General features: G+C 39.8%; 1 protein-coding gene across 3 annotated transcripts in view; it reads right to left on the bottom strand.

Moving 5' to 3' along the window:
* Positions 1–7,102: 7,102 nt before the first annotated feature.
* Positions 7,103–25,424, bottom strand: part of Snap25 (synaptosomal-associated protein, 25kDa) — an 85,480-nt gene continuing 67,158 nt past the window's right edge. For 2 of the 3 annotated variants that reach the window (XM_005380870.1, XM_005380871.2), the window contains exons 5-8: positions 20,459–20,576; positions 16,759–16,884; positions 13,797–13,941; positions 7,103–8,427 (exon numbers count right to left, since the gene is read on the bottom strand). In XM_005380870.1, coding sequence (XP_005380927.1) covers positions 8,359–8,427; positions 13,797–13,941; positions 16,759–16,884; positions 20,459–20,576 — 458 coding nt within the window. In that variant the 3' untranslated portion in view covers positions 7,103–8,358. Of the gene's footprint in view, positions 8,428–13,796; positions 13,942–16,758; positions 16,885–20,458; positions 20,577–20,771; positions 20,890–25,424 lie in introns of all 3 variants that reach the window. The other variant, XM_005380872.1, reaches the window with a different exon arrangement.

Genomic DNA, 25,424 nt, shown 5'->3' with positions numbered 1-25,424 from the left:
TTTCCTAGTGTGTCTCAAGACCCAGGCATAACAGGGAGTCAAACAGAGAACTATATTGATCTATAGTTTGGGGCTTGTGGTTCAGGGTTGAAGGACAGAAAATGGGAAATGTTGACCCTAGAGGAGAGCTCTTGGTGAGACTGAGGAGTTGGACTTACTGGAAGAAAATATAGGAGAAGGTTCTTGAAGTTTAGGTGAGTTTGATGGGGACGTGCAGAGGTGTAAGAACTTGAGAAAGGTCGAAATATTTGGTCATAGGAGGAATGAAATGAATGAAATGTGTGGTCAGAGTTCAGAGCCTAAGATCTCCAAACTTTGGAAAAGTGTTGGACAAGTAGACGCAGCAGGAGAGAACCAGTGTGGTGTAGAAAGTTGTAATCAAGGTCACCTTGATGATGCTTCAGAAAGTAAAGGAGAGGGGCCTAAGGAAACTGCTATTTCAGCAAGATAATCTCAAAATAGCAACCTGGAAATGCAGCCTAAGTCCATAACTAGCCGCTGTCTCCAATCCCTCAGGTACTATTTTTATTTAAAAGTCCCTTTTTAGATGTCTCTCTTTTCCCTGATCCACACACCCTTTTCTTCTTTTTTTTAATGCAGTACTGGTGGTTTCACTGAAGCCCTCATACATGCTTGGCCAGCACACTACCACTGATCTACCCTAGCCCTCGTTCTGTTCTCTTTTAATTAGTTTTGTCCGTTCTATCCCATTTTCTTCTGTGCTACAGAATCACTCAGCTCTGTCCTCTCTGAGGTGCCTTAATCTTTCTGGCCAGGGGCTTGAGCTTTAGCTCAGTGGCACAGCACCTGCCTAGCAAGCACAATGTCGTGAGTTTGATTCCTGGTACCGGAAGAAAAACAAAATAAAACAAAACTTTCTGGCCCATCACCTCTGGGTGTTTAGAATTTGAGCAAAAAACAAAGCAAAACAAAAATAAACACAAACACAAACAAGCAAACAGTTTTTCTTGTCATTTTTCTGTTATTATCCATACCTCTGATCCACTGTTATTATTTAGAACTTTATTTTTTCTGTCTGTTCTTGACTCTGTACTACTTGTCCTCCAAATTATTCTAGAAAAACAGCTTCCAAAAATTTTCTTTCCTTCCTTGCCCTACTCTCAGTGTCTTTCAAACAAAATCGTACTTCAAACCCTGTACAGTGAGACAGGCCAATGTGCAGCTACTATTACCACGTAAATGGCGCCCCCTAGCATTGAGCCATGTGCAAACTGCACAATAGCACGTGGTGCCCTGGTGGGTTCCTGGCTTCCTCTCTACCTCTTGTTCCTCCTACCACCAATGCTTCTTAAACATGCCATGAAAACTCTCTTATCCCTGACTTTACTTAGTCACAGAGTTTACAGCCAGTTTCATGCAGACTTTCACCAGTCTACAGAAAGAGTAGCCAACAGCCCCTGCTTTCATTTCTGCCCTGGAGTCTTCTTGGTCTTTGGATACAAGAAGTCCTTGCAAAGAACCCCTTGGCTTTCATGTGCACGGCCTGGAAAAACAGGGGAGCTGCTGCCCTACCTGTGGCAATCCTTGAACAAAAGGAGACAGGATCTGAGGGATAAATGCTTTTTTCTTTCTTTCCCCTGAAAGATGGTCCCAATATGATTTTATAGGAGATCAAACACTCAGAGGCCTGTAAATATCACTACCTCCACAATGCCCTCTGGAATTGGCTTTCTAGCATCTGTCTCCATCTCTGTCTCTGTCTCTATCTCTGTCTCTGTCTCTGTCTTGCTCTCTCTCTCATTTCATTTTCCCTTCCCTTATTCCTGCTTCCTGGAATCACACTCCACAATAAACTACTGGCACATCTATTTCAGGTTTTGTTTTTTGAAGAACCAGCTTGTAACATCTTCTGACTTGGGAAAAACATACCCAAGGCACTCCAAGTTTTCCCCTTGGTTTGATATCATTACTCTGGAATCAAATGATGCTGACTGAGATAGTTGGGATATCTTGTTTGAAGAACTGCTGATGAGTCTCAGAACTGAGCAGGCTATTTGTACTCAAGGTGCTTAAATAATAGCTCGGAAGGTAGGAATTCCAATGGGGCATTGTCAAGTCAATAGGCATGGATAGAAAAATGTATTTTCATGGATAAATCTGAAAGCTCTCATATTTTGAAAAGAGTTTGGCCTAGTATGAAGTTCTGCTTTTAATAACAGATGAACACATGGATTTAGGTCTCCAGGGCTTTCTATCTCCACAGCCTCTGACAGTTTAACAACACACACCACCAGCACTTGCTTCATCTTTCTTAAACTGGCAATTGTCACGGTTCCTTTAAGAAGTAAGATGGTGCCATAGAAGACAGCAGTCACCTCCCACACCCCACACCCCTAGACACCCAGGATACAGCTTGTGTATACTTAGGCTGTCTCTGACACACAATTTCTTTTTCATCCCTGAGTAATAGGTCTTTTTTGTCCCCTTAGCAAAGAGAACAGTGATATTTTGTACAGAAAAGACTAGGAGGAAAGGAAAATAAAAGACTCTCCCTTCCAAAATAAAATTCAGTTTGGATTTCTACAAAACAACAACAAATAAAAGACAAGAGGGGAAAACTACAGAAGTGCCCAGAATAAAGGTATTTGCCAAATCTTGGTTGCAGATCCAGTTCTATTTTGTACATTTCCAATGTTTTTTTTTTCTTTTTTTTCTTTCATGGTCTTGGTATTTAGGGGTTAATGATAGTGGCTGAAACCCTATTACTTTGAATAGGAGGGATTAGTTTTGTTATTTCAGGATTAAGGTCATTCTTATCAACAGGCTGCCACATCCTGTCAGTGGCCACCCCAGTCCTGCTACTACCCGGCTCCTGCTTCTCAAATTCTCCCTCAGGCTGTTAACTCTCAGAGCCCTATGCCTTTTCTTTTGAATATTATGCAAGCAGAAGAATATCCACATGTGCTTTACATAGAGAAGAGTCTCCCTAACCTTTCATTTCCATGAGACTGGAAGCACAGGGAAGAAAAAAGGAGAATTTCAGATGCCTCTTCCAGCTGGTTTGATTGCAAAGAGAGCCATATTATTTCACCTCGTATGCACATTCTTTGCAATATGACTTGGGAGCTTTTGCTCTCAAGAGGTGGGGTCTATTTCTCTATTAATTGGATATGGACTAGTATGTGGCTTGCTTTGGCTGATAGAACAGAGCAGAAGTGGGGAGGCTGGGCCTCAAGAGGACTTGCATGCTTTCACTCTCTTTCTTGGATTTGTGACTTTTCTATAAGAACAAATGTTGGTTGGCCTGGTGAAGAATGACAGATGCCTGGAGGAAAGAAGCAGAGCCTCAACAATAGCCAGATAACTCTCAAAACTGAGCTGCCAGGAGGGCCCACAATGATCATAGTCACGCAAGCAGCCCAGGCAAGATCAGAAGATCTGCCACTGAGCTGAGTCCACAATGACAAAGTACAGAATTGCAAGGGAAACAAATCTGTATTATTTTCAGGCAGTATGTTTGGGGTCCATTTGTCATGTGGCAATAGCTAACTCTTAACAGAGTTCATAACCTTCTCAGATCTGCTCTCCTTTGTCATTAAAAATATTGGTGAAACTAATATGAACCAGTAATATTTGGAGAGCACCAGCAAGTGTAGCACCATTTGGTCTGGGTCTCACAGTGACTTCAAGAAATCATTCCTATTTTTTAGACCTGAAAAGTGGAGAAAGCAGTATGAATGCCCATAACTTTAATGACCTTTGGGTAAAAATTCAGACACTAAGCTTTCATGGGGGAAAAATTCTCCACATCAACTGCTTCAGTGAGGAAAATGGAGACACTGGACTGGTTTATTGGTTGATCTGACAAAGGCGAAAAACATCTTCAATGAAAATTAATTTATTGAAATCTAAACGGAGGCCGGTGGATCCACCATATGCACACGCATGTAATGATTGGATTCTGTAGTTGAAAGTGGCAAGGGATGTCTGTTTCTATCTCTGCATATTAGTGAATGGGGAGCAAAGGCTACATTTTATGAATGATGGGCAGTGGGCTCCGGGTATAGTTGTTACTGCTTTGCAAGTGTCTCCTTGCTCACCACCGAAGAATGTCAGGTTGTAAATAAGGCAGTCAGTACTAATGGGCATTTTCATCAAAGAAACATGAACCCAGAGAATTCTGGGAAGAAGGTGGAAGGCAGCATATTCCTCTGTGGCAGTGTTCTGGGGAAGATGCTTAGGACCGGGCATGAAAATCATGAAGATATTATGTCAAGCAGACCACCTGTCGATCTCAGCATTGAGATAAGGATTTCAGGGCAAGTAGTTCCTTTGAGAAGGGATTTCAGGAAACAAAGTAATGAAGATAGAGACAGAGGACATAACCAACGAGGTGATCATGATGAGCTGAGCAGCTGGAGATTGATTCAGTATCAGAGATCTGGGAGACGAAGTGAAACACATACCTCACAGTTATCCCAACCCAGGACCAAGGATGGTAAGGTGTCCACTCACAATCCCCATCTATCCCGGCTTGAAGACTGCTTCTGAATTTTCTGTTTTTTTTCTTTTTATTATTGCTTGCTTGGGCTTTTGCTTCCCTTACTACTGTATGCACAACACCTAGAACAAAGCCTGGCGTATGATAAAAAGCTTTGCAAACATTTCTTTAAAGAGTGAATAAAAAGTGGATTTCCCAAGACCTTCTATGAAGTTCAACACATCTGCCTTTGCTGCTCCTCTTGGTGCCAAATGTCTCCTGCAGTTCCTTGGCTGGCTGGACTGAAAAAGGCACAGTCTTGGAGTGCACCTTCCAGGCCTCTCTGTAATGTTAGAGCCATGCACATCTGGTTTGAATCACCCATTTGTTACTGATGAGCTGAGAGAGCTTGTTCAAATAAACTATCAATGTTTTCATCTACAAAGGGGGATTATTATTGCCAATTCTGCTAATCTTTCAGAGTTTTCCAGAGTGGTTAATGAGTTAATATAGATGAAACACAATTTAATGTCTCGTATAACTTTGTGATCACAGAATATGAACTGTATTTTTATTTCTCTTAATACCCAGTGCAAGCATCAATTTGTTAATGAATTAATGATGTAGAAATTGGGAAGCATGGGTCAAAGAGGAAGCTAGGCGAGGATGTAAAACAGAGATAAAAAACTAGAAATTGAGAGAATGACAAGAGGAAAGGTTTCTGTTACTGAGACCAGGGGTTGCTGTTCAACTTCTGACCTTTTGTAGAAGGCTCTGTTTGCCAGTGCCATATCTGCATGAGGTAGAAGATTTAGCCTTTACAAAGTTCTGCTTTGCCCTAATCATTACATTTCTAATTTGTTTCCTGAGTTGGCACATTACCTAGAGATGATTCATCCCAAGGGAAATCTGTTCTCCTTTAGCCAAAAAGAGCTGACTGCTTAAGAGCTGAAGCTGGACAAATATAATCATCAGAGGGAATAAACTTCACAAAAAATTATGTGACAAGTCTTAAAGCAAAATGCCTGCATTTTACCTTTCATTGATCCAGTATGTGGTTTCAATTATTCAACAATGTAGAAACACATTCACTCATGTGGCTGAGAACAGATGGAGTTTGGAGGAGAAATTTTTTAACATGACCCAGACACTGACCCCTCAGCAGCTTTGACATATGTAATACATACTCACTTTCTCCATCTTGTAGCATGCTCTGCACCAGGAAAATTTTAAGGAATAAATGTATTGCTACCAAGTTCCTTTGAATAACTTCCTTTGACACTTGGGACCATGAAATTTTTTCTGAGGCTTGGAAAGATGTTAAAGAAGAACAAAGATTCATTGATAAGGGCAGGTTTCTCACCACCATTTTTGCTTCTTAACTACTCTCACCAAACCACCAGAGATGTTTTCATGGGTAAAATTACCTGATGGCCAATCAAGGCAACCATGATACATTCAGCTGCATTGTTGTCACCGGGATCGGAAAAGAAGTGGAGGAGATGGAGGAAGTGATAGTGACGATGGGGAAGGTGATGAGGCAATGAGCTATATGGGAGATGGTGGTGACGGGGTGGGAACAGTGACAGTGGTGAAGGAGACGATTATGGTTTTGTAATGGTGATGGTAGTAAAGGTGGAGACGTGGTGGTTAAGATGATGGAGAAGTTGGCAGGCAGTATGAAAGGAAAAAGAGGTGGTAGTGGAGGTGGTAGTGGAGGCATTGGCTGTAGTTTGGGGGCAGAGGCTCTGATGGTGGTAAAGTGAGTTAAAAACAGCTGAGCACACAAACACTTGTACATGAATGTTCATAGCAGTGCTAGTCATAATAGCGCAAGTGAGAACCAGTCCAAATGTCCATAAACTGATGGATGGGTAAACATATATGGAATATTACTTGGTCATTAAAAACTAATGAAGTACAGATACATGCTGCAACATGGATGAACCTTGGAAACATTATTCTAAGTGTAAGAAGCTGGTCACAAAAGACTACTGTATGATCAGACCAAGCAAACTGATAGAGACAACTAGTAAAGTACTAAACTAGTTGTCTAGGGGTAGGGGAAGTGAGATGGGAGTGATGCTAATAGGTATAGAATATCTTTCAGGGGTGATGTAGCTATTTTAAAATTAGATTGCACAACTTTATGAATACACAAAAAGCACTAAATCATATATTTAAGTGAATGAATTTTTGTTGTTGTTTTTGTTCTGGGGATATAAGCAGGGCCTTTCTCATGTTAGGCAGGCAAGTGAGCTACGTTCTCAGCTGGGTATGTATACTTGATGTTAAGTACCTAAAGCTTTACAAAGGGGTGGGGCTATGGTAGTAAAGGGCTAAACTTAGGTTAGTTAGGGTTTGAGAGCTAGGAAGGAAATGCTAATTGACATCTTATGGACCTGAATTTTTCTGGAAAACTACACTCTGTTCCACAGCTAACACTGAATTCACACACAAATATTTCTAGAGTCAATTACGATGATCATGCCAAGTCACAGCTGCCATTGGAATGATGTTTAAAAGGGACACCTTTGGTTTCCCCACCCAGCTTCCTCAGTACATACAGCCAGCTTCTCAGGAGCAGTGAAAGAGTAGTCAAGCTTCATCTTCTGGTGTGAGTGCGAAACAGACAGTTCCACAAAGAAATGAGAGAAGATATCTGGGGTCTATAATTTTTAATAATTTTAAACTAGCTACAAAATGTCAATCACTTCACAAACTGACAGAGGAGACAGGAGGAGTTTAATATTACATGCTGTAATGATATTTATCTCACAGTTTATCTATATTTCATTCATTTATATTTTTTTTTTAAAGGTTTCTTTATCAGCTACTAAACATCTCAGCAATTTGGTGTGCATAGCTCTAGATTAAGCAACAAAGAATTGTACTGATAACAAATCACAGGGAAAATGGTGACCAACAAGAGTCAGCCTTATAAAATTTACATCTCCACAGTTTCACAGCAAGATTGCTTTCTCCAAAACAGAGCCTTCAAAAGCTGCAAACAAACCCTATATTACATCCATTTGACATAATTTCAGCCAAACATAAATGTTGCTGGAAATGATTAAATGGTGAGTGTGTCAAATCCATCTTTTTTTTAAAACTTTTTTTTAAAAAAAAGGATGATCATGATTGATAAGTCTACATGTTGACAGAAAGAAAGTGACACTACTGCGGTTTTGCTGGTATAACTTAATCTTGACAGTGTCTCAGTACTGAGCATGCTTTGTTGTTTTGTTATTGTTGCTGTTGTGTGTGTGTTTTCTTGTCAGTATGCTACTGTCATGGAAAGTTTTTGTTTAAGTAGGAATCTAAAAATCTATTTAGTTCTCATGCATAAATGCATAAATCACATCACTTTTAGTGCAATGCCTGTTATGTAATTCCACATTGTCTAATCATGAAGTCATAAAGACAGATTACAGCCACGAGGAACCAAAGACTGCACATTTTGAGAGATTCAGAGCCTGGCACCCCAAAGAAAGGGCTGCGGCAGTAGCTCTGTGGAATGTCACGGTTTTACGAGAACAATACTGTGTATCGAAAGAATCAACAGCACACTGAGCATTCCTAAATTGTTGTCATTCAGCAAACGCCACTGAGGAGAGAAAAGAAAAGTGGAACCCAAGACATCTTACGTAGAGCGTTTCAGCCACCCAATGACCAATATATACAACCTTTGGAAGAAAAGAGACCCAAAAAGAACAAAAGACACATAGTATTGTCGGGAAGCTAACAGATGACACGGGACAACATTCACAATGAGGATGGATTGGCGTGTGTGTGTGTGTGTGTGTGTGTGTGTGTGTGTGTGTGTGCACGCAAGACCTACTAGGTAATACCATGAGAAAATCATGAAGAAGCTATCTTGCCCGACAGCGCTCGGAAGGGAACGCAGGTGGGCACGTTTAACCACTGCCCAGCATCTTTGTTGCGCGTTGGTTGGCCTCATCAATTCTGGTTTTGTTGGAGTCAGCCTAGAAAAAAAGAAAATGAAATTCAGGTTACCCTTTGAGATCCTATTCCTCCTTCCAGGTTTGGCTCAAAGGCTTCTTGGATGGATCCATCTTGAAACTTCCCTAGCCAGAACCAAGAACTGATCACCCTTCCTTCTAGAAGTGTCACTATGGATTTAGTGGGATGTGAACACAGAGGCTTGATTTCGGGTTTAGCTTTCTGCAGAAAGCATCTTTCTGAGGACATGGTTATGTCATTATCCTTCTATCTTGAAAAGACACTCAGTGTCTTCTGTAGTAGTGTCCATATCTGTTGGACTGTGTTGAATTACCACCACTTAAACTGTTGGAGCCAAATTATGATTAACTTATTAGCAGTGGCACTTGGAGCAAATTACACCTTGGGCCTCAGCTTTCTTGTCTCCATCGTGGAGGGAATAAAGAATACTGTTAGTGAGCATGAATACTGCTAATGATAATGATCAGCTACTATGTTCCACTCTTTCAACTTTGATAACATCAACTCTCAGGTATGTGTGATTATTGGCCTCTTTTCCAGGTGAGTAAACCAGGCAGACAAGATTCAGGCAATCTGCTTTCTGGCTTAGTACTTGGGGAAAACCACAGTCAGAATGCAAGTAGCCTGAAGTCAGGGTCTACACTGTTCATCGCTCTATTTCCTAGGTTTGCTATGAGGATTCTTTATGTTTATAGATACATATGCTTAGAATAATTTTTTGGAAAAATTAAGTGGTCATTGAACTTTATCTTGCAATTACTGCTATTGGGGGAAAAACATGACTTGCTTTCAGGATGCTTAATAGTTTGTAAGCCCCATTTCTGAAGACGAGCTTCCATGAGTTTGGTAACTAGGTTGCCTTTAACTTGGGCGCATGTGTCATAGTTTTGTACCTTATTCATTCTATTGTCTTTGTTGACTTTTTTACTGTTTGTGTTACATTTATCATATATATATATATGTCATGCAGCTACAAATGTCACTCAGTTACAAATATATATATATATATATACGAAACAAGAAATCCAGGGATGCTACTAAAATAGACCCTTAAACCCTGGAATATGAATTATCCCTATCACCACTGAGAAAGATGAGTAAGTACATAGAGGAGAAGACAACACTTCTGTTCAGGCTGTCATTTTGCCCTATCCTGACTATCTGGCAAGAGGGGAAGAAAGTTGCCAGGGAGTGGAGAGAAACAACTGTTTTTTCAGTCAGTCACAATCACTCAATGATTATGATCTTGTAACTATTACCATGCTTGGTGATTTCTAGTTTCTACCAAGTTGAGTCTTCTTGATTCAGTTTGAATTGGGAATTTTGAAGACACTAGAGTTACTCTTATCCAAATAGAAATTTAGATAGCTGAACATATTTCTAAATTATTCATAACTGAATTATCTGACTATGGTTTTCCTGCCATCTGTTTAGTTCATCAAGAGTTGGCTGTCAAAACAAATTTTTACATCATAAAATAGATCATTGATTTTCTTTGATTGTTGTGAACTGTGCACATGTATTTTTAACCTCAGGGTCTTCATTTGAAAAATAGATAATCCCTTCAAATGCACTTTCTTCTCCATCTTCTCTCCACAGCTACAATTTGTATAAGAAGTTATGATGCTTTGGTGCAGAGGAAAATTACTAGCTCATCTGATGTAAAATGTTCCTGTGGAGTGAATTATGCTGACTGTGTTTCCAGACTGAACATTGAGAGAAGTGCAGGTGAGAAAAATAATGTAAAAATCTAAAACATCTAAAAATAGATGGTATTACTTAAGGCAATTGCTCTAGAGTCTTGCATGAGAGTGCAGTGATGAGCTGACACCTGACAGTACCTGGGACATTTGAAGCGAAGCACAGGGTTATTCTTTGGGCATCCTCAAAGGATGTGGGAGAAGCTGGAACAGATCTTGCTTCCCTGGGCATCTGTGATTTCTACCTAAATGCTTCCTGAAGCATATCAAAATTCCACCCCATACAATAGCTGACAGAAAACGTACTACATCTTTATTACATTATATATTATACTATACTATATTGTATTATTATATTATATTGGAAGTAGCACCTTTTAGGGAGAAAAAAACCTTGCCAAAATCTTTTAGATGCCTTCCTGGCATTTGGAGAATGCCTATATTCATCCTACTTACAGCCTGGGGACTAACCCATCATTGTTTTCATATTTTTCTGTAGAGAATCCTAAATTTGCTGCTATACCCAACAAATGCTGTCTGATTTTCCCTTGTGAGAAAGCCAGGTTGATCATTAGGGAGCCAGTAAGTGGTTACTGGAGCTTTTCAGCCCATCCTCTGAACACTCTGGGAATCTGCTCAACTTCAGACCATAGTAGGTAGCTTCAGGCCCCAGCTCAGACTTCCAGCATAGGGAGCTTTCTACCCACACACAATCCATTTTGTTACCAGATCTGAACTGTTCTTTTATCATTTAGATCAGGCAACAAGGTCTCAGAGCTGGTAAACAGCAAAATTCTGCTGAAACCAAGGTCTTAGTGCTTGAACACTGTGTTTTCTCACTGACAGAAGAATTTGGGGACCACGCCAGTCTGCCTCATTGTTTTGCAGTGTGACATCTACCACTGGCAACTTTAGATTGAAGTCTGAATCTCATTGTTACTTCCTTAACAACATTTTCAACGGAGCATTTGATATATATTTGCCTTTAATATAATATTCTGAAAGAATTGCATGTTTTTAACCTTAGAAAATTGTATATATAAATAACATTAAATAGAAAGCAAAATGTTTAGCTGGTGTGGTAGTGCACACCTGTAACCCCAGTACTCGGGAGGGTGAGGCAGTAGGATCTTTGAGAGTTCAAGACCAGCCTAGGCTACAAAGTGAGCTGAAGGCCAGCCTGAACTACATAGTGAGACCCTGTTTCAAAAAGACAAAAAAATCAAGAAAGCAAAAGTGTTGGAATATACAAAGCAATTTCTTAATAGTCTAGGATAATGTGTTGAGTCTCATTGTTTTGGACTCCCAAAACTGTACTATCAACCCAAGTGATAAGAAAAGGTCATGACCAATAGAGGTGGGTGAAGGTCATTTTGGGGATCATAAGAAAAGAAAGGGGAAACATCTCAAGAGTCTTTACCCCTGCTGTATAGATTTAATTAAATCTTAGATGCACAAGAGACTTCTGCACAGTATTTCCTGTTATCAGAAGTCTGCAAAGTCTACTAATAATTGTGTGGCTCAGCGATCTGTCCATTTGGGGCAATGCTGACTTAAAATGGACTCTATCTAAATTATGTCCAGATTCTGGTATTGAAAAAAATGGGGTGGCTGCTGTATTGTGGAACAAGTTAATTACTGAAAGACACATAGACTGCTCCTCCACTTCTTAAATGATTCAAAATGAAGGACAGATTCAGACTTAAACAGTTATTTCCTATCCACTTGCCTGGCTTTGCATTAAACTTTATGTCTCTGTCTGGTGGTGCTCTCAACCTAGAATAAAAGGTTCTCCCTAAAGAGGAGATCAAGAAGTTCAAAGTGCAGAATTGAAATGAGAAAATTGAAAAGAGAAGGCTTTCTTTTGCTCAAAGTCCAACTCTCTCAATAAGAGCTTGACCTCACTATTAGTAAACCTGCTCCTTCTGGGTCCCTAATTGCCTTTGATGCAGTATGCACTTGCATCTGAATAAATTGAGTCTATTAATAGAAAATGAAGATTTCCTGCTCAAGTCATTTTCCTGTTGGAAAGTTATTCAGCACTTGCTTCTTGGTTCATTTTTCTGGGCCATAATGGCTTAGGTCAAGTTGTGCTGGCTCCAGTACTTTCTGAAATTCTCAATATTATTATAAAATCCATCATCTTGCTTAGCTTTAAAAGCTTTATCACATCAAAAGCTTCTTAACAACCAGCATGTGATAACCTGCAAAAATCAGCAAAAGCATAAACATTTTGCCAGCCAACTCTGACTTTGGTGTAGCTCAGTTGTGACTGGAAAAAATATTACACCACTGGATATTTTAATATGGAGCACATACAACTCAACAGGTCAACACATTCCCTTAATATCTATTCATTGCTTTTTTAAGTCAGTGGAGGTTGCCTGGGTAATGAGAATCTATAATTAGTTGTGTGACTTAAGAGATTTCAAAAATATCTTCTGCTCACAGAAATAGAAGGGATTATTATAAAGAATTTCAGGGTCTCAGACTAAGGACTTCAGTATCTCACAGGGGCTAAACATACAACATGATATCAGCCAAACAGAAATACAATTACTATTAAATTTGCAATGTGTCCATTTCTCCCTTTTGTCTTTTGGACATTTTATGAGGTTATAACCAATGTTCAACATGCTATTGAATGGGGAAGAGGTAAAGGACAACGAAACAGAAACTACGTCAGGTTTGTATGGTGTGAGAGATTAGATTTTGGGTGCCCTAAATCTCTTTATAGAAACTTCCCAGTGTTCTTTTGGTTCTCTTCTAATTTTATGCTCCCAAATCTACTCTTTTGCACTCTACTTTCTTTAGTCTTCCTCGCTGACATAGAGAGAGATGGTTGGATGTGGGGATGGGGTACAGAGTGAAATCTAGAGCCAAGTCTGGCGTCATTGTGCAAATTCAATTTCATCAGGTATATTTCCTATTTTGAGTTTTAGGGATATGAACAACTGGACTAGGAACAGACCCTGGGTGTTGTTGAACTATCCTTAAAGCTAACATTTATAAAAACAAAGTTCTTACTTCTGAGTAACTGATTATTTCTCCCCATTTTAAAACTATTCCTTCCCCATACCCACTTGATAAACTCCTAATCAACTGTTGACTTGACTCAGATTCAGCATTTGCTAAGATTTTTGCTCATCCCTACTCCATAAAAGCCATCCTTCTCTGGTGCTGTTTAGCATTGGATCCTTGGACCCACTACTTGAATGTATTTTGTGTTATAGTAAATTCACCTAGAAACTCATTACCCATAGGCTGTGAATGTCTTGGCAGTGGCAATAGCGTTTTTTCATTTTTATGTGTCCCATGGTGCCTCACAGAATGACTGGCATGGAGGAACGTTTGAGAAATAGCTGCTAGATGAAACTGCATTCTTGTAGCGTGGGAGCTGGGTGCAGAACACTTGTCTAGTTTGTGCAAAGCTCTGGGTTTGATTTTATCCTCAGCACCACAACACAAAACAAAAATATTACATTCTAATCTTCACTACAAGTCTGCTGACAAATCCTACATTTTTGTCTCCAAAAATGAAAGGCTAAATTTTCAACAACTGGTTTGTCTGAATCCAGTCATGGAGTGAGGGATTTGTTCTGTCTCATGCTTCCTGGTGATTATTTCAGAAGGGACAAGCAGTGGCACCACTGTGACTGCCATGTGCTCACCTTCTCCATGATCCTGTCGATCTGGCGATTCTGTGTATCAATCTCATTGCCCATATCCAGGGCCATGTGACGGAGGTTTCCAATGATGCCGCTCACCTGCTCCAGGTTTTCATCCATTTCATTTTCTCGGGCATCATTTGTTACCCTGGGAATCAAAAAGATATTGTTAGAAGATAGAGGGGGAAGAAGAAACTTGAATACTAAGGACCCAAAACTTAGGGAAAGTCTGTAGACATCTAGATATTTATTTTGTCTAACTTTAATCTCCCTGTAATGCAGAACACATTTTAAATTTGTACACTAGGAAGTCATTTTGCAAATTGTGTTTTGACTTGGAGATGTAGCTCACTGGTAGGTCACTTGCCTGACTAACATATGTGAGACCTTGGGTTCAATTCCTAGCACCACCACCGAAAACAAAACCAAAAACAAAAATAAAAACAAAAATTATGTTTTGAAAATTAGAATTTCTACTTTTAAAGAAGGTAAACTAAACAGATTATTTTTCTGTGTTTCTGACTTTTACCAGCATATCATTTATCTCCCATGTATGTGTTTATCCCAATGTTTAGTTTTAAGGAAAAAAAAATTATTTTGAGGGACTACATGTCAGAAAATGAAGTTGAAATCAGGCAGAAACTGTGTTTTCCTTTCTGAACTCAGATCTCTGAAATCAAATTGAGGATGAAAGAAAAATTTATGATGCTAAGTTAGAGACTCTGGTCTTTCTTTTCTGGCCTTTTTCCCTCACCATGCATACACAGGAGGTAACTACAGTCTGCCCCGTAATCCTGTTTGCTCCCAATAACCCTGAATGGAGCCACTTGTGAAAGATAATTTTTATCTAATTTTATTTTATTTCACAGTGTAAAACACTGTTTATGTATTTGTCTTTGAAATATTTTAGCATTTTTTATTTTAAAGAGAGATAAAAAGAAACCAAAACAATGATGCAGAGTTTCAAAACAGGATAATAAGAAATTAATAAAGGGTAATGTATTGCATATTGTTGATCTTCAAGTAGTTGCTCAGATTATAAGATGTAGGCATTCAAAATTAATCAACCAATATAAGCACAGACAGATCTTTTCAATGGACTAAAAGAAATTGGTAGCATAATTGTGTTAGCTATCTTGTATGTGTATATATCTTTTTTCTTTCCTTCCCTTACAGATGATCTTTGTTTGCCCATATTTTAATGGCGTGAGTTTCCTTGGTGACACTGTGAATGGATGACTTCGGAATAAAAACCTGTCGTAACAGATGACTGTTTCGATTTGAATGGGTTGGGAGTGGGGAGGAAAGAGTTGGCTCAGAAAGTGTTTTACCATTTTTTCTCAGCCCAGCTTCAAGGTCAGAATGATACTTTACTGCAAACAGCAAGTACTTATTCTAGGATTTTTCCAGTATCTATGGCAATGGACTAAAAAGTGTTCTGAGTTGTTAAAATCCTTCCCTCTTGGTAACTCTCAAGTCTGGACCATGATAATTTTTAAAGCAGACCAGGGCAGAAAAAAAAAAAATTAAATTTAAGAGAGAACTTTCTGGCTTCCTCATGTAGGAGGGAATCTTATTTAAATGTGCATCAGTGACTAAGGCGTACTTCTAGTTCAACAGTTCTTAGGTCTTGTATTGAGAATCAGCTGAGAAGCTTTAAAGGCCACAAATGTTGATGTTGCCCTTCAAGAGATTCTGATTCCATTTCTGTGGGCCTGGTATTTTGTTCTCATAAAGTCTCCTCAGTTGATTCTAATGCGCGGCCTTTGGCTTGAGAATTATTCCTCTTACTTCCCTGAGAGCAGATAGAGGCAGGAATGGACTTGTCATCTGTCAGCCTCCAGGTACCTACCTGGCCCTTATGCCTCAGTGACAGTGATAGTAACTCATCATTTGAATCAAAGGGGTTTTGGTTGGCCAACAAAAGAGACAATGGCCTGGGAATAGATAGCTATGAAAACAACTACCCTAGTCATGATTGAGCTCTGGCATAGTAGTCATATAAATAATATAAATATATAACTATCTCCCTGACCCTACAGTACATATGTAGCTATGCTTCTGTTTTCTCATCTTCTAAGTACTGAGTTCTGAGGTTTTTAAAACAGGCATTTAGGTTGGTGTTTGCTTCTTGATTTCAAAATAAATGTTTAACAATAGGCTCATCATTCTGTTTCCACCCCACATCCATTCTTTGACATTCCTTGTTCTGTGTGCTGAGAGGCTAAGCTCGAGAACTGTGTCACTCAGTTTCTCTTGCTCTTGGATTGCAATAGGCCTTGGAGACACTGAAGGGAGAAAGAAGTGAGAGGCTGGGCCATCTATTCTCTTTTTCTCATTCCCTGCTAGCTTTGGCTGTGGCTTCATTTCTTTACCAATAGCACCTTGCCATAGCTAGAACTATTGCTGGGTTCTGCAAAGTTACCTCTCCTGTCCCTTCCATGTTCTGCTACTGCTAGTTTATGAGCGTGTCACCTCCCGTTAACCCTGCCTACATCTTTGTAAATAGGCTGTTTAACAAGCCCCCTGTTCACTTAAACTCATGGAATGGCATGTCTGTTGACTGCCGCCTTAATTTTGGAGGTAGTCATGTGATTTGCTCTGTCTAATGAAGTTTCAGCAAATGTTGTGCAAGCCAAGGTTGGATAAGTGTTTGTGCTTGGAGCTTGTCCCCTTGGTATACTACGGGTACCATAGAAGAAACCTGGGCTTTTCTCCTGCAAGGCCATGTGGCAGAGGACAGAGGTGCCTCACTGACAGTTCCAGTCAGACACCAGATGAGTGAGGCACTCTTGGATCATCTCACCTCTAGTTGCAGGTAGACATAGAGTGAGCCAGGAAGGCCAACCTTTCCCAGAAAACATACAGTATGAGTAATAAAGTGACTGTTGTTTGAAGACCCACTCAGTGTTGAGATTGGTTAGTCAGCAATGAAGATCTGTAATCTGAATCTCACGAGACTCACCTGCGGATGAAGCCGCCGCTGATGGCCATCTGCTCCCGTTCATCCACCACACGAGCAGGCTGGCTGGCCACAACTCCATCCTGATTATTGCCCCAGGCTTTTTTGTAAGCATCACTTGATTTAAGCCTATGCAAAAAAGAGGGTGAGTAACAAGGCTCGGGGTGGAGCAGCACACTCACAGCAATTGTCACTTCTTCAAGCGAAGAACCAAACCAAGCGAATGAGTTTTAAGTAGAGGCATTAGAGAATACCGATATATTATAATCTGGACCCCCAAAATTGGCCACCACCATGCCTCAGCTACTCAGCATTTCATTTCCAATTGAGTCAATTGCAGTGGTCAAGACTATAATTTATGGTCTGTTTTGTGGTTTAATTGAATCTAAGATAAGGATTTAAGTAGCTGGAGAACATTCAGTTCTATTTCAGTGGCACAGTTATATTCTGAGACACAAAACATGGAAAAACGTACTGGCAGACAGACACAAAACAAGACTGCCAAGTAGAGTGTGTACATCACACCACAGCAACACAGTGTCATCAAGAGAAACATACTTGACCGAGTTTTTACAAAACATCATGCAAAGATCCCTGTTTAATATTTTTCCCCCAACACATGTATGAAACGAACATTTCCAACACTTCATGGAGGACATAAAGGATTGGCGGTTGGCCAAGGGTGATGATCTTTGAGTTGCCTCTACAGTGAATTGAATTAGATAATATATCGGTACTTCCAAACAGTCACCATACATCCAGAGTTGATGTACAAACCTTTGTCCACAGAGACAAAAAGTAAAAGAAGCATAGTGAAATGAATGCAGGAAAATAGAAGAGAGAACAAGCCATCTAGCACCAAAATGGGAAACCCCTCTAGGTCTTCTTCATGCACCAGCTACAGGCATGAGGAGAAAGTGAAGCATTCTCATTTAAGCCAAACTACTCCAGAAGTTGACCATTCTCAAAAAAGGCACTAGCAGGACAGTAATAGCCTTCATGAGGATTTGAAACGCAGTTCAGTAGCTTCTTTGCTGGGCTGAAGGGCAAGGTGGAGACTCCTTACAAACTCCTACTTCAAACTATTCTGAGGTCATGCTGGGGGGGAGTGGTTTAGAGTCTGTATGGTCTCCATGGGCTGTATTTCACTGAGCTGCCTTGGAGAAAAACTTAAAACCCAGGCATACCTGTTGTGCCCAATAGAAACATGTGCAGCATGTTTTGGTGGATGTGTTGTAAGTCAAAGCAATCAAAGATGTTTTTAGGTTCTTTGCATAGTAGAAACCACATGCTTTTTAGTCCAAAAAAAAAAAAAAAAAAAGAGAGAGAGGGAAACAGTGACATCCTTTGGTGCCATTTTCAGAATTTTTATTATACAATGACAGAATTGAACTCTTTCTCTCTTTTTTTCCCTTTCACTAGAGGATCTCAGCCATCTATTAAAGCTGGTTCTAGTCCTTGAAAATTGGGGACAAAGCAAACCATGGCAGCAGACTGGAAAACTGCAAACTGCACCAATGGAATCTCAGCATCTCCCACCACTTAGTGCACAATGCCACAGCCCTTTGAGCAGTCAGAATTTACTGTGCCAGAGGGCCATGACACCAAAACTAATTTTAATAGCGTTTAGAGTCGTCCCCCTTCCAATTTCCCATCTCCTCCTTCCATGGATTAAAGGGACTTGCATGGACTATGTGATGTTTTCTGCTATGTAAAACGTCTAGTGTACCATCTTTGGCAAAGTCAAAGGAAGGGAAATATGCGTTTCCAAAAGAAGGCAAACCACTGCACCCACAATGCTGCACATAGACTCACATCACTGCGGAACATCTACCATAGTCCTCTGAAACATGCCGAGACAGGGCGAAGCCCTCAGATAGTCCGGGGCACCACCAGCCACTGCGTTGTGACACATGGTTTTTAAAGCATTATTTACACACAATAGGGAACACTTGGGTCAAGCTTTGATGCTAACTTAGGGTCTCCTGTGCACAAGGAATTAGTAACCCCTTGTATGTGGAATTGGAGGGACCAATATTGTTTCTGAACCTTAGAATGCATCCCGGGAGGCCCCTCTTCTGCTCTTTTTTCACAAACAGTTGATGAAGGGAGGGTGTATATGTTGGAAGTCACCACAAGATGGCTGGAAATCTCACATGGGGCAAGTGGCTGCTGAAAGGATATACAGTCAAATCCTGAGGAACTGGAATGCTGGCAATGAGTCATTTTGGTGAACTACAGGACTTTCATAATGAACAATGGGTGGTGGAGGAGAATTCTGTGTCAGAATTGGTGAAGATCTTGTTAGACTCTTGAGCCAATTTTCTGCCTAAAAGTCTCCTGGTAGTGGACATAATCAATTCTTTCTGTGGTTATGCTGTGTCTGGTGGCCTTTTCTTTAAGATAAAGATAACCCTCATTGTTTGTGATTTTCAGATGTGGAGGTTGTTGGAGAATGGAGACTGAGCTAGACAACTCAAACTGCCTAGAATGCCTTAGAGGAAAACAATTTGAATTCTGGCATGCATCTTTCTTTGCTTTTTTATTTTTGTTCACTTGTTTCTTTATGGTGAAAATCAAAAGAGGCAAAAGTATACAGTTGAGGATACCAATTAGCTAGATTCCAGTTAATCAGGGTTTACTGTAGATCATTCCTTTTAAAACATGCTTTTTATTTACAGGTAAATTGAGCCCCTCCCCCTCCTAAACAGGAAGTGGGACCACCCTCAGAGTTTAAAGGATGTGAATGGTCACATAATCTGCTAAAAGTGACATCAATTTCTATTTTTAAAAGCTAGGATCAGGGGAGCTTTTAGGGGGGAAAAGGCTTCTTTTAAAAGGGAGTAAGGGGTGAGGGAGATTGGATAACGAGTTTAATTTTCCAAATGCATGTTGGAAAATCCACCCATGCATTTTTTTACACTGCTAGTCAAATAAGATTATCTTACAGAACCGTCAGTTTCAGGTTCCTTCTGTTGTAAACCTTTATAACCACATGTCACATTTCTGCTACATTCCAAAAAAGCGTTGCAGAACCTTGAGAACAGTTGAATGTTTTGTGACGTCGTGCATGCAAAATCTACACATTTCAACATTTCAGCCAGTGTACGGGTAGCTCTTCCAAGGGGAAGCATTTGAGAGAAATTGATCCAATTTGGGCAAGGCTTGAGCACTTTGGCTTCTGCATCATGTGCAGCCCCAGCATCTCATGAGTGAATTTGGGAACTGGTGGGCAGTAGAAAGGGCAAATCTCTCTTGTACTCTCTCACTTAAGAATGCTTGCCTGGGCCAAATTACCTATCTCTTTGACTTCTGGAGAATCAAACCTAAATATATGTGTTTCTTATCTTTCAGACTCACCCACAGCCTTTCATGAATCTGCAATTTAGGTTCTTGGGGTTGGGGGCAATAAAGTCCTCTGGGTGCCTCTGTCTCAAAGTACACTTTCTGGAAAATGTTGAAACGTTCATCAATAAAAGTTGCCGACAGTGAAGCTTTCACTGTAGTATGCCTGATTTTTAATGCATCAACAGTAACTCCCACTAATATCATCTATGCTATGAGATGAATGCATCGGAGACGGTATTGATCTGTTCTGCATGCCACATGCTCATCCTGCCTATGAGCCTGCAGGAATGAGCTTGTCAAGGCTTGGAGATAGGCCTTGGGAAACCAAAGCTTCAGGCAGGCAGGCAGCACCTACTTGTTACAGGGACACACACAAAGCCCGCAGAATTTTCCTAGGTCCGTCAAATTCTTTTCTGCTTCTTTCATGTCCTTATTGATTTGGTCCATCCCTTCCTCAATGCGTTCCAGTTGTTCTGATTAAACACAAGTATTTTATCCCCACAGAATGAAGCAGATGGAAAAGGACAAAGAAAAAAAAGACAAAACTTCAGACATTCACTTTGACATTAAAAAAGAAAATAAAAATAAAAGAAAGAAAGGAAGAAAGAAAGAAGAAAGAAAGAAATAAAACTGGACGCCACAGATTAGAGCTGGTACCCAGTACCTACTTGTTACAAGGACATATGAAAAGGCCACAGCATTTCCCTAAATCTTTTAAATTTTTCTCGGCCTCCTTCATGTCTTGGTTGATATGGTTCATGCCTTCTTCGACACGATCGAGTTGTTCTGGTTAGGACAAAGGGATGACAGTGTGGAATGAATTTTTTTTGGGTTTCCAACAGAACATGAGAAATGATTATGTGAGACAGATTTTGAAAGAGAAAGAGAGAGACTGCAATGCATTGTCTGAGAGGATGCATTGTTGCAGACAGATGCCGCTGCCCCGAGCAGACATGGGGAGAAGGAAATGAACAAAAAGGATGCTTAAAATCATTTGTAATTCAAAATGATGGGATGGGGTCAGGAGGCCTGTTTGATTCTGAGTGTCCAGGGAAACAGCACAGCATATGCACTTATCCATTCACCAGTGAAACCCAGGAAAAAGAAAAACAGGGTGTTAGTTTACATTTAAGGCATTTTCATGGATTGGTACTAGACAAAGTATCTGCTGGAAGTTTAAGATGTCTGCATCTTTTGGTTCATAAGTATCCTCAGTCAGATAGAGGTAGAAAACAGAATCCTTTTTCTTTGGGAAAAACAACAGCAGCAGCAATGATTAGCAATGGGTATGCATCTTTCCCCCCGCTGGCAATGGCTATGTAGCCCATGGTCTAGTCTTGCTTTTTCACATTTAATTCACAGAAGCTGTAAGAAAAAGTAACATCAGTATAGAGATATCCTAAGTGCTGGAATTTTTCAAATCTTCTCTCATCCTCTGATTTACTTGCTATGAAAGCTTTAGAAGGCATTTTATTTCTCTAGACCCTGATTTTCCACTGTCTACGAGGAGGAGGGATGCTAACTACCAATTCCTAAAAGAAAGCATGGAGAATGGATGTGTCTTTGAGGAGGGGTGATGAATTGGAACACAGAACAGTACTATGCCATTGCTGCTGGTAGAGCTGACCTTAGTGTATCTAAGACGTAGATGGTTAGTAATAAAAATGAATCATACTTTTAGGTTGCCAGGGTAACATATACTAACTTAATTAGTTTTTCAAAATTGCATCACTAAATTGAGGCAACTACAAGTTCAATGAAGGGATTTAAAAAAAAAGCTTTTAAAATCATTAAAGGACAGCAGCAATGTGATATTTTGCCTGCCTAATTATAAGACCTAATTACATTCCTATTCCTCTTTTTCATCTAATTTTTCATGCATGCATGCATGGCTGTATACCTCCAGGAATAAAGGCATGCCTAGGATAAAAATGATAAGTACATTTCTAGCTGAAGGGCACAAATAATCATTTAAATACAATTTCACATTACATTGTACAGTGGAAACTGTCATTTTAAAACCTCAGATAGATTCACTAGTGACCTAAACCAAGGAGACTATGAATTTGGAAAATAAGAGCTTATTGTGTTGCTTTTTTGTCAGACAGAAGAATAGAATTACACCTTATTAGGAATCTGTTTTCTGTGCTATGCTTTATAATATCTGGTGAGAACAGAATTTTGGCTAGTGAACGTTTACTGAATAAATATAAATACCGTGATTTCTTGAAGAGAAACTTTAGAAGGATGTACATGTGTATGTATTTGTATTATAGGAGAATTTTTCTAATGACTTAGGTCTGGTTTGCTTTTAAGAGTGCAATAGATTATAGGCCAAGTTAAATACTTGGTGGAATTCATGGGGGAAAATGAGCTCAACATAAAAGTGCTCAACATCATCAAGTGAGGAAACACCACGTGTACAGACAGAAAGAGAGACGTCAAAATCCAATCAAACTATGGTTTATGGCTTCCACCAGGAGTTCTGGGCTGAGCAGGCTTGGAAGAAGTCCTTGGGGTTCAAGGGAGACAGACTGAACTCCACTCACAGCAGTTACACAAGCACAGATCATGGGAGTGAGGTGTATGCTCGCTCAGATATCCATCCCGAGGAGTTTCTCTTAAATTATAAAACAGGTTTTTTGTAACCAATTACTAATTCTCTGACAAGATTTCAGAAGCTCCTTTCCCTGTGTCTCCACAGATTGGTAAGTAATATATACATCTGTAATATATCTATTTTATATTTTTATACATGTATATATGAATTGGACCATTGGTCCTCTGGATTTAAAGAAACTGAAAAGTGAAAGTAATCAAGCAAATCCAAAACTACAGTTATGACATTTGGGTTCTGCCATGGATTGTCAGCCTGGTTTGACAAAGGTTTGACTAAAAGAGAAAATTCTAATGTCAAATTTGATTCCAGAAACTATCCAGAAGATAGTTTGTTCAGAAAACTGTAACTACCAATACTGGTTGAATATATATTTATATATAAATTATAAGTCAAACTTTTTTTTTCTTTTTTGAGCCAGGGTCTCACCATGTAGTTCAGGTTGGCCTTCCACTCACTATATAGCTCTGGCTGACTTCACACACCCAGCAGTCCTCCTGCCTCAACCTCCCAATTGCTGGGATTACAGGTGTATGTCACTACACCCTGCAAGTCAAACCTTTAACTTAAAAGTTAGTGTAAAACCATCTTGTTGCAGGTGTTCTAAAAATAATATTAATTTTTGAAGTATACTGAGTTATGTTTGTGGATGTATTTGGTATATTGGGGCTTCAGGGTGCTTGAGTGGTTTGTGAAAGAAGCTTCCTAGGAAATGCTTAAAAGCACCCACTGCCTTCGATTCATTCTGCTGTGGACAGCAGGCATCTCTGAGGCCAATACAAGGCACTGTTCAGGGTTTGCTGCTTCTTCCCTCCCTATGCTTGCTTTCTGCCTATTTTCCACTTCCTTATAGAGGCTGGGAAGAGAACAAGATTTTGGGTAAGGAGAAACCTTCTAGCAGACAGCACCATATTTATGTGGAAGATTGGTTATTTGTGATTGAACCATCAGTGGTAGGATGGCCAGGCATCTACGTTTAGATATCTTTTCTACAAATCTCATATGAGTAAAGCAATACAAGGCTATTAAAATCCTTAACCTGGTTAAAATTTTTAAAAAACACAATAATATGGTAAGGGATAGATGTTATTGATCTAGCATGCAAGCCTTCCTGAGAATATCAGTTTCAAGCACTGCCTACTCATTTTTCCTTTCCCTTAGCATAGATGACTATGCAGAACTTCATTTAAATAAAGTAACAGCCACATGTGACCAGTGGCAACTATACAGACAGTGCAGCCTTCATCGTTCCTAAGTAATATTTGGGAAGCAGATGTCTGCAAGAAGGATATTTTCTCAAACACAGCCTTCCATCCCCGACCTTTAAAGACACCTGCCTGGCTCTCTGAACAGGGCTTATACTCTTTGTCTTTGCTCTTCCAGGCAGAGATTTCATTGTTTGCTTTGGAGTTCATTCCAAGGGAAATTCTCCAAAAGCCACAACTCAGGCATGGAGCCAAACATATAACCCGGTAGGTAAAGTGCAACAAAAGGAACAAGAGAAACAGAAGTGAAAGGTTAGATCATCCTCTGTTAATGTCAAGGTCATGTTAGGGGATTTCCCTTGGAGGTGAATGTTCCAGAGGAATGAAAGTCCCAGGGCTTAGTACATCTTCAGGGTTGTCTGTCAAACACCATGCTCCTTTGTGTCTCCTAATACCTGGATACAAAACAAGAATCCCTTAAAGAATTGCCCATTGCAGCCGTTCAGCTGGAAAACCCGGAATGTTCTGGGCTGGCCCGACAGTGGGTGGCACGGTTCTTTAGAAGGGTGGCTGCTTCTTGAGGCTCCTGAGCAGCTGCGAAACAGTCAACACTTTGGGTTTTTAGGCACAGACAAAATTAGTAGAGCATAAACAGAGAACCACCACAAAGCAGTTACTGACCTGAACAAGTAAACATGACATATGCAGAATTACAATGCATTTATGACAGTAGTGAAGACAGTTGACTTATGCTATTCTTTCATTTGAAAAGGCTCTAAGCTACTAAAATAGTATAAATGGAACATGTTCCCCTTCAATCCATGCGGAAATCAATCATTTTGGGAGGTTTTGCAGTTGCAGATTTCTTACCAGTATCAGTCTGGTCCTATGTGGTTTTACAATCCCAGTTACCTTAGGAAGTACATTGAACTGAGGAATTAAGTATTTGCTCTGGTATGGCCACACTTTAAATGTAACTGAGACAATTCACTTTCTTGTGAAGAAATCTATCAAATAGACATTCTGTTCTGCTTAGTTTCTCAGACAATAACATGGAGATATCCCCCCAAATAATCTGTGCTTAGGAAGTATATAATTTTGCACTTATAAAGGCACTTTTGGGACATGATATCTCTAAATTTTCTTCACCAAAGTATAACAAAATTTGCCACTCAAGTAAGCACATTATCTTCTTCTTTTTTTTTTGTTGTACTTCACTTTGGTATCTTCAAAGTGGCTTCTAAAGAAAATAAATAGAGCTGCACATGAGTGACCTATTTAATAATCACTAACTATTCTCAGTGGTTGTCGTAGGAAACACATAATAATAGACATGCATCCATTTACAAAATAGGATAGGAACAATACAAACATTACAGAGTTATGGCTAGATTAGTAGGAAAATATCAGCGGCTGCTGTAATACATGGTGGTATCTTCAAAGTGGTTTCTCAGGAAGACAGAGATATGCAAGAAGGATCTAAAAAGTAGTTACAGCCT

This window comes from Chinchilla lanigera, unplaced genomic scaffold (genome assembly GCF_000276665.1).
Source record: "Chinchilla lanigera isolate Chin_1 unplaced genomic scaffold, ChiLan1.0 scaffold00014, whole genome shotgun sequence".
In the NCBI taxonomy this organism is placed as follows: domain Eukaryota; kingdom Metazoa; phylum Chordata; class Mammalia; order Rodentia; family Chinchillidae; genus Chinchilla; species Chinchilla lanigera.
Note: the sequence above shows the minus strand (reverse complement) of the source record. Positions and strands in the feature narration are given on the sequence as shown.